The 9,435-nt window shown below is 35.1% G+C and overlaps 1 protein-coding gene and 1 long non-coding RNA gene across 2 annotated transcripts; both read right to left on the minus strand.

Annotated features, from left to right (window-relative positions):
• Positions 1-2,344: 2,344 nt before the first annotated feature.
• Positions 2,345-4,311, minus strand: LOC115992700. Its single transcript, XR_004092620.1, has 2 exons — positions 4,144-4,311; positions 2,345-3,338 (listed from the first exon to the last, which is right to left on the minus strand). It is a non-coding gene; the product is annotated as an uncharacterized LOC115992700 (long non-coding RNA).
• A 1,957-nt stretch (positions 4,312-6,268) lies between these two features.
• Positions 6,269-8,874, minus strand: LOC115990075. The gene is made up of 3 exons (XM_031113937.1): positions 6,826-8,874; positions 6,583-6,711; positions 6,269-6,478 (listed from the first exon to the last, which is right to left on the minus strand). Exons 1-3 carry the CDS (start codon positions 8,872-8,874, stop codon positions 6,287-6,289), a joined length of 2,370 nt encoding a protein of 789 aa, XP_030969797.1. The 3' UTR covers positions 6,269-6,286.
• Positions 8,875-9,435: the final 561 nt, after the last annotated feature.

A 9,435-nucleotide genomic window follows, 5' to 3' on the forward strand; every position in this document is an offset into this window, starting at 1 on the left:
ATAACAAGAAGAGATAAGCATCTTTAAATTTTCTAATATACCATAAAATCTAAGATTTCCTTATCTAAGATTAAATAAAAGATGTTCATTTTTCCATATCAACAATTCATGCATTCCCCAAATGCAATACCAAATATGATACATTTTCATTTTGAGAAAGTCGAGTTTCAAAAGAAAAGCATTTCCCTATTTAGTTTGAGAAGAAGGGCAAAAGACTAATTAATTTTTCTGAAAAGGGCAGAAGCCCATTTTGTCCCCATTGAGAAGAACATAGAAAGAAATGCTGACTCCTACAAATTTATTAAAAGCTTTCAAGGCACTGAGATTATACAACTTTACATGTATATTGTTATACTCTGAAATCTGAATACTTTTAGTTTGATTTATTCCTCAAATTTATTTGAAGGAGTCAAATTAAATGAAAAGTATATATTTAGTTAATCGAGATTATTGAGTAGATTTTATAATTCTTTAAAAAATATCTAATTATTATATGTATGAAACTCTCTTCTAGAAACTTGAATCCTAGTTCTTATCATCTGTATCCCACAAGTACTTATACTTGTGAAGTAACCATCGCACCACAAATACTTATACTTGTGAAGTAACCATCGCGCCAATAGTGTGCGGTGATGATAGAAATTAAGTTTGAAGATAGAGTTGTTTACAATTGCTTATTTATTATAACATTAACATCAATATATATATATATATATATATAGAGAGAGAGAGAGAGAGAGAGAGGTTATTTTTATTTTTTTAATATTTTCTTTTATTCTTGCCTCTGAATATATATATATATATATATATATATTATAATATTCACAATGGCTACTGTGAATCTCCAAGACTGACTCTATATCCTTTATATGCAGGAAAGAAAATAGTTTAACTTGATTTTAACGGGTTCTATAGGCTATACTCTTCTGTCCAGGAGTTTCATAACGTGACAAGAAAAATTGCCCATTTTTCTGTGTGTTTATATAATGTCTTCTTATTATTATATCACTTTTTAATTATGTTTTAAGGTACAAATTAAATGATTTTTTAATATTGAGCCATGGGATATTTTGTATACTGGGCATTTTGCTTTTATATATGGGTAAAGATTGTTGCTTTAATATTGATAGGAGGTTATTAACAATACTTTTAGAAGTTTGAAGAATAGACAAGGGGGAGGGGTGCAAGTTGCAAAGTTAGCAACATATTAATATATATATTTTTAACTATTTCAAAACAAAATGGGACAATATTTAGATCTTCAATACAATACAGTTGTTTGTATTGTCAAGATAGTCACATGATTGGATCAATAACCTTAATTAATTTCTTCCTCTTTTTATTGCTCCATCCTCTTTCCCTTGTGTTAATGTGAGCTTATGTTAGTAGGTTAAAAATTAGAGAAAGTCTAAGAACACAATTTTTATCATAACTATGAGGTAGTCAATTAGCCCATTACTCACCCCACACACAGAGGAAGAGTTGATTAGTATTACCATGGGAGAATCAAACACCTTAGGATGGACTGAGAAAACTCAATGGCTTTGGGAAATTTTTGGGCACTTCTTATAAAGATAGGTAATGGGCTTACTTAAGGCCATAGAAACTAAATGGCATAGAGGGCAACTGAAGAGAGTGATCATAAGAAAATGATGAAGTCAGGGATGAAGGGTAGCAAGAAATGATGAGCATTACAATCACTCTAGACCTAAAAAACAAAGTGGTAGTATTTCAATCTCCAAATGGACCTCTGTCTCATATTCCAAATCACAATAAGAGTAGCTAGTATCCACTAATCAATACTTGAAAGTGTAACCCCCCTATGAAGCATGGTACGGGTGCCGGACTCGAGGGTGTGGAAATTAAAAATTATTAAAAATATTTTTATTTATATTTTCCATGTATTGCTAAGCATATTTTTTTATATAATGGGAAACATTTACCAATTTAGAAGTATTGGTAAACATATATTAATAAATTTAAAAGCATATATATAAATATAAATATATATATATATATATATATATATTATAATGTTTACACAATCCCAATTTTAGCCCAATAACATATTTGTAATATTAAATTATTTTCGTTCAAAAAAAGAAGAAGTAATGAGGTGATAAAATCAAAGTATTAAAGAATAATAAAAACTGATGAGTAAAGGTGACAAAATCAAAGAATCAAAATCTGTATTTTTACTGTTTTCACAAGTTCTCTCTTATACCAATACATGTCACGCCCCAAACCCAAAAGGGTCCACAACATGAGAAATCATCTCAAAGTACTTGTAGATTTCTCCTTTTTTATTTTTGACAATTCAAATTGTAAGAGATCTCTCTTTAAGCTCTTTTCTTTTTCCACAGGATAAGAATATATAACCACACTAAAATCTCCATATTACAAGTCAGAGTTCTATAACATATTTATAAACAATAACTAAAAATTTTGTGTCTCCACATAATACATGAATATATACTACAAAGTTCTTGGATTGCACAAAGTCACAATCTTATCAAGAATAAGGAATCTTAATATCAAGTCTATGCCTACCATGCTTGAGGTTAACAAACCTCAAGTAACCAACCCCTAATAGAATAAATTAAGGTCTTGTTGAACATAGCAAGATCGAGTTACCAACCATTTACAGCAAGAGTCTCCAAATTTAAGATAGCACTCTAATCATCACCAAGGAAGTAAGCTCCATATCCAAGGTATAGCTAAGAAATCTGAAAAACTGTTAAAGCGTGGGATGAGCTAACGCCCAGTAAGTAGCATAATTAATGGGGGTGGGGGAAATGCAAGTTTCATTATAATGAACAATTTACAAAACATGTTTTTGTTTAGGAAATTGCTAACTGAATATTGCAATATCATTTTCAATAATAATGTAACAAGAATGATTAAATGATGAAACATAAAGTTTCTCAAAATAATATCATGAAACTATATATTATAATTTGTGAGTATCAACAATATAATTTCCAAAGCCATAATATCTAACATAAGATAAATTATCACAAATATACCACATTACCACATAGACCGGTCAGGGGATCCACCCATTCACAACTGGCATGATATTGTCCTCTCTGGTATGCAGATGCTTGGCCTTATGGATATCAGCTTCACTCATACCCTCAAGGTTTTTCTCTCCTCCCATGGGCAGCAGAGATAGCACGTCAAATAGGACCACTCTTGCTTGTGGTCTTTTGGCCCCATGGACAGCAGCCTCACCCACACACAATCAAGGAACCTCTTCACCCCATGGACAGTAGGGAAGAACGCGTCATCCAAAGTGAAAGGGCACTGACCTAGATTTGATTTCATTGTCACAAAGACTACAGAAACCAAATCAGGTGATCATCGGGAAATCACACATGGCATGGTGTCAAAACCACATAAAGCTCACGGGTATACATTTCCTTTCAAATACATAGTTTATAACCAAGTAGTTTCAGAAAAACCTTAAATAATCTAATTTCCACAAAGTTTGTAAGGTTTTCAACTTCATTCTTATCAAAAGATTTTCTAACAATTTTCCTCAACAATATCAAGCATACCTAACAAAATAAGCATAAAGCTTAAAATTGTATTTAGCTACAATTTAGGAATTGCCAAATAATCATTTAATTAGGCAAGCCTAGTATTTAACCTCATCAATACTAATCTATTCCACTTCCATAGTTTCTCAACAAATTGATTCACAAGGCATAAATTCCAATTTATAAAGTTAACCCATTTAATATCATCTCCAACATTATGACTAGCTTCCATAAAATTTACACTACATCGTTAAGAGATCCATGAAAGCAAAATCAATATATCCTCCAAGATAAGAAATTTAGAACTTCAACTAACTCCAAATAAATCCAATGGCAATGGAAAAATTAAATTTACCAACCATCACATGTTATAACTTAAAACCCCTAAATTTTCCACCATAAATAACCCTTACGTAGTCATCATTAGCACAAACCATATACCCACTCATCAAATAATTCCACCAATGCAAAACTCATACATAAAAACACATAAATATCACTTCCAATACTTATAAATCACATGGGTATCATTCTTAAACCTTAGATAAAAATAACATCAACCAAAAGTGCAAAACCCACCAAAAAGATGAGAAATTTTTACCTCAAAAAAGGATGTGAAGGTGTTTATGGGTTCCCAAAAATTTTCTGGAGATCTTGTCGAAGATGATGGTGGAAATGGTGGTGGTGGTGTGGAAGTGCCAGTGGAGAAGATGAGAGTAGAGAGGAGCATACAAGAGAAAACAAAAAAAATGAAAAGAAAGAAAGAAAGAATGAGCCAGCCAAGGAAGCGATAAGAGGGAGTTAATTGTGTGGTGGGTAGTGGGGTTAGGTGGGGTTTGGCACGTGGGAATCCAAAAAATATCTAATCTTTGACTTTTTTTTGACTTACTGGAACGTTACGATACACCTATTCAAAAATCTATCTACAGTCCACAACTTTCTACATTGCTCTCTCTGTAAGTTTCAAGTAAGTGCACATGAAGCAGGCTTTTATTTTATTTTTCGCTCTCTCACAAGGCCATATGAAGCAGAAGAATGGAGACTAGCGACATGGTGGCAGCCCATTTTGGCGTCCGTTTCGGCTAGAATTGGGCTGTATCAGCCATTCCTACTAAAATCAGCACGAATCAGCCCGGTTCAGCACAAATCGGCGTGAATCAGCATGAAAAAAAAAAAAGAAAAAAAAAAAAGGCATGGCATGGACGTGCAGTCAGTGGCATCACACACTGCACGCCACGTCAATGTGCGTTGGGTGCTGGTGCGGCGGCCCTAAAGCCGCACCTGTGCTTTCTAGTAGCCTCCACAACAATTCTCCATAATAAGACCTTCAACCTTTCATGAATTTTGCTTTTCCATGGCATTTCCCCCAAACATTACTCTGATAGGAAATCTTTGAGCTGGATCAAGCGAGGATTACGACAGTCAGCATGTTGAGAAAAAAGAAGATGGCATCAGTGCCTTCTAAAAGTTTCAGATATAAATTTTGATCACTTAAAATCTCAAACTTTCTTAAGTGAAAAATCATTATAAACAACAGAAAATTAAATATAAGACTACCTATAACTTATTTACAAAATATAATCATCGCCGGTGCAAACAGTGTGCTTGATGGAAAAATAAATAAATAAAAAAAAAAACACTGCCGCCTAGATTTTGTTTAAATGCAATTATCAGCGTACAAAGAATAACATCAAATTTTCAAACCAAAATTAAAACTGATCTTCTCTGGGAATGCAAATTGAGAGCCCTGACACAGAAGTATATATACCATTAGCTTTTGTAATATCTAATCTAAAATATGAAATGAATCTATTAAAATGAGGATCATTTTCCAGTTTTGATTACTGCATTTGCATTGAATGTTTGAAAGTATACAAATGCCGAGGGGTTTGTTTGTTCTCATTCTCAATCTGCCTCTGGTACTCCAAATACTCATCAAGCATTCTTTGATCTTTCTCCTCCACACTCCACAGGCAAAAGTTTCCATTTGTCTTGCCCCAATTCATCAACGGCTACAGGACCAACAATCTCAAGATTAGGAGGAATATCTCCGCCATGTGCTTCAGGGAGGGAACTGAAGCACAGCACAGGTGAAAACACATTGAGCTTTATTTAACCCTATGACTTATTTTTGCTAAACATTTTCCTGCTGCTCCTTGTTACCTCCAGTTGTACAATAAGCAAATTGTGTATTTTTGTGACATTATTTTGCATGATAGATTTTCTATATATTGTGGAAACTAGGACCACTCTGCAGATCTTATATCTTTCTTTCTTTCTGAGAAAATGCAAAGTTTATGTCCAATTAACTAGCTGCTGTGATAATCTGTTTCAGTAAGTGCGAGTGTTCAATATCTGTTGTACATCATATGTATTAGATTGCCCAATTTATTATTCTTTCAGAGTCCGGATCCTTAAAAACTATTATTCTAGTAAATTTGATCCACATTTTCCTAACTTGGCTACCTTTAAAATAGCCATTTCATTTAATCTATCTTCCAGTTTTGTTTCACCTTTAATGATCTCTAGCTCCTCAATATCTTAAGTCTTTAGCATCTAATTCAAGTAAATTTGTCCAAATTCTTCCATCTTATGATAATATTTAACATGTTAGATGCTCTTATTTTCCCACTTTTAGTTCATGCCCGTCTTCATTTTTTCTGGTGAATTTATAAATGTGTAGCTTTAGACAACGGTGACTACCATAAATAGAAAACAGAACAATGATCAGAATACAAGGCCTTTTATTTCTTTGACTTTATTTTATCCCTTTTCTTATTTTTTTCCTTGGAATTTCCCTGTCCTTGTCTTGCATTACCACCTCCTTTGTCAGTCTTTTTCTTTTTATCAAGATCATCAAATTCTGATAACAATGCTTCTTCTACAGCCTCATACTTCTTTTCTGCATCTTTGTTGGCCTGTTCTTCCAGTTGTGCCTATAAAAGGGGAATAGTACACCGAAAACATCAAATCATAGATGGGTAAGAAGGTAACTATATGAAAGACTTCAACCAAACAGGAAGGAGAATCCAACACAAACCCGCATGAATGACTTCAGCAGGGGCACCAAAATTGATCGGTAGTCATAATTAGTTACTGCTTTAATTTTCTTCCCTGTCTGCTGCATATTTACAGTAGTTGTCCTAATTATAGCATCCAATTTGTAAAGCTGCAACAACAAACATACTAAGATTCAATCCTATAGAAGTTCATCAAGCATCATCTTTAATATCACACACAACAATGAAAATTTGACAGGTTCATAAATTTGGCTATATCATACCTTTGCATCCATCTCATCAATCTGCTCCTCAATCAACAATTTTATTTCATTGTCCACATGATCTTCTCTCAAAATATTCCATAAGATATCCAACTCGAAAATATTACCATTTGTGCTTGCAATCTGTCTCTGATTTGACAAGAGATACTTGTAGCTCACTGGTTCGTACCCAAACTCTTCTCTTCTCTTATCTTCTTTAACACATATACTCTCCAAATTCTGCCATACCTTAATGTCTCTCAAATATTGTACTTTTTTCTCACAAATGTTCAGCAACCGGTTAAATTCAACCCCATAGATCTTGTAAAGCTCTTTCCCTTCACTTCTACTAGCTTCTCTCAAATTTGTCCACTGCTTTAATTGCTCCCCAATATTAGTACCTCCCTTCAATAACCAATCCAAAATAGCATCTTTATATTCATCATCATTTAATTCGATTTCATCATCAGTACTAGAAGTAACAGCAGCTCCATCATTCGACACCATAAGCTCTCCACGCAGCATTCTCTTGTCGAAAACTACACAAGAGAAGTCCTCATTGAAAACAATCTTCTCATAATTAGCAACACTATGTTCACCTATAGCCGTCTCCATTCCAAGACTCAAGACGAGCCTCCGTAACCCACAAACATTGGCAAGATCATCCAAGAACTCGAACACAAGATTAAGCTCAGAGATGTCCAGAAAGCACACTGAAAGCAGGGTCCGGTTTATCCCATATTCCATAAGCAGCTGTTCCGGGACTTGCTTCTTCAGCATTTCCAATATCAAGTTCATCAACGCCGAAAGATGACTAGAACAAAAACATTTTATACCCACGAACTGGCGTAACACTGCTCGAATTTTGTTAATGATCTCTTCACGCCGTCTATCGTCGCAATAAGGCCACTTTTGTTTCATGAAATCTTTATCTCCACCCTCGTTTCTTGACAAATCTTCCAATATTTTCTTTGCTTCGACCACGTTCACGGGTTTCCATTTTCCTGATTCAACAGTGTCCCAGAGTGAATCAAATAAAAATTCTGGACGGACTGAATCTAACTCAACGGAAAAAGTCCCTAAATGCACCCTCTTCATATGCTCACCAGTCAATTTGGCATTGAAAAACCTCTCTCCGCACCAACGACACTCTGTGTTACTTGAAAACTTCCAATTCTTCGCCCCCGTCGCGTACTCCACCGCCTGTTTCATCACCTCCATGGCCAATTTGTTCTTAGCAAAATGCAGTTTAAGGTCTTCGATTTGAATCCTCAACAAATCCTTCTTTTGCTCCATAGTCATCGTGTCATTCCAGTAAGTCTTGACCCGTCTCTCCACCGTGTCGACATCCAACACGACTACTTTCTTGAGGTTCTTGATCTTCCTTTTGTTTTCTGGCAAAGGCATCAATTCTGTCGTTTCGAAGTTCTTACTCGCTGTTATAGCTCTCTCTTCGATCTCTTCCTTTCGTTCTTGTAGTTCTTGAATCTCATTCTTTAAATTTTCCAAGTATTTAGTGTCTATGAGATACTTGCTTTGTAGTTTGATGAGTCTGAGACACGTTCTGAATTCTTCAATTCGGGGCTCTGTGGCCAAATCTTCTGGGGCAAATTCGATGGCTAAACCAGCATCGCAAGCTTCTATCACAGGTTCATGGCCGGCATTGGCGTCATATTCAGTTAACTTGAAGAGTGCGTTGACATGGAAGAACCAGCAGGCGAGGGAGTTGGGGCACAAGTGCACGGCTCGCTTGGATAAGTCCACCGCTTCTTTGACGTGATTGAAAGTTTCGGCGAGTTGGAGGAGACCGTCGTCAGATGAAACGGGAGTGGTGGAGTGTTCGGCAGAAAACACGAATTTTAAGTGACAGAAGCTGAGGGCAGCGAGAGCAAGAGCGGAGCTTGGGTGTTGGGACAGAGTGGCCTCGACAAGAGTCAAGGCTTTGGTGTAGTTCCCATTTTGGTTTTCTTTCATGGCGTCTTCCACTTCTTTGGTGATGGTGGGTGATTGATCATCAACATCGGAGAGTGATGGGGGTGCACGTGCATTGCGTTTCTTCTTGATCTTCATTTTGGAGGGAAATCGAGAATAGGGGAAGAGTGGTTTGAATCTTGCTAATTGGTTTTACGAAGGAAGTTAAAGTGGGTGAGCCGAATCTATATATATGACATGAAGAGCAAAGGCCCAAATGCGGAAAAAGGGATTTTAACCAATATCAATGAGGGTAATCAAATAAGTTAATTGGAACCCACAAAAGCCAAATAGAGGAATAAACTAATGCAATATGTTTGGTTTAACTTTTATATTTTGTGTTTTAAAGATGATCAATTTCAACGAAAATTTAAGGATATTCATATAAATAGTAAATTAAACTATATAATTTCAAAAATACTAACTAAATCCTAAGTTAATCTAATGAAAAAAAAAAAAAAAAAAAACCTTTGAGAAAGAGAGATGAGAAGAAAAATATGTGATGTCAAACCAACATTCTTGATATGGGTTTTATTTTTTAGTAATGCTAATACCACAACTTTTGATACAACTTGTTCACATAGCTAATTTTAAGTAGTGAAGTTGTGGAACATAGACCTATTTCTCTTACCCTACCACTCACAACTTTCCACGTGGGCA

This window comes from Quercus lobata, chromosome 5 (genome assembly GCF_001633185.2).
Source record: "Quercus lobata isolate SW786 chromosome 5, ValleyOak3.0 Primary Assembly, whole genome shotgun sequence".
Lineage (NCBI taxonomy): Eukaryota > Viridiplantae > Streptophyta > Magnoliopsida > Fagales > Fagaceae > Quercus > Quercus lobata.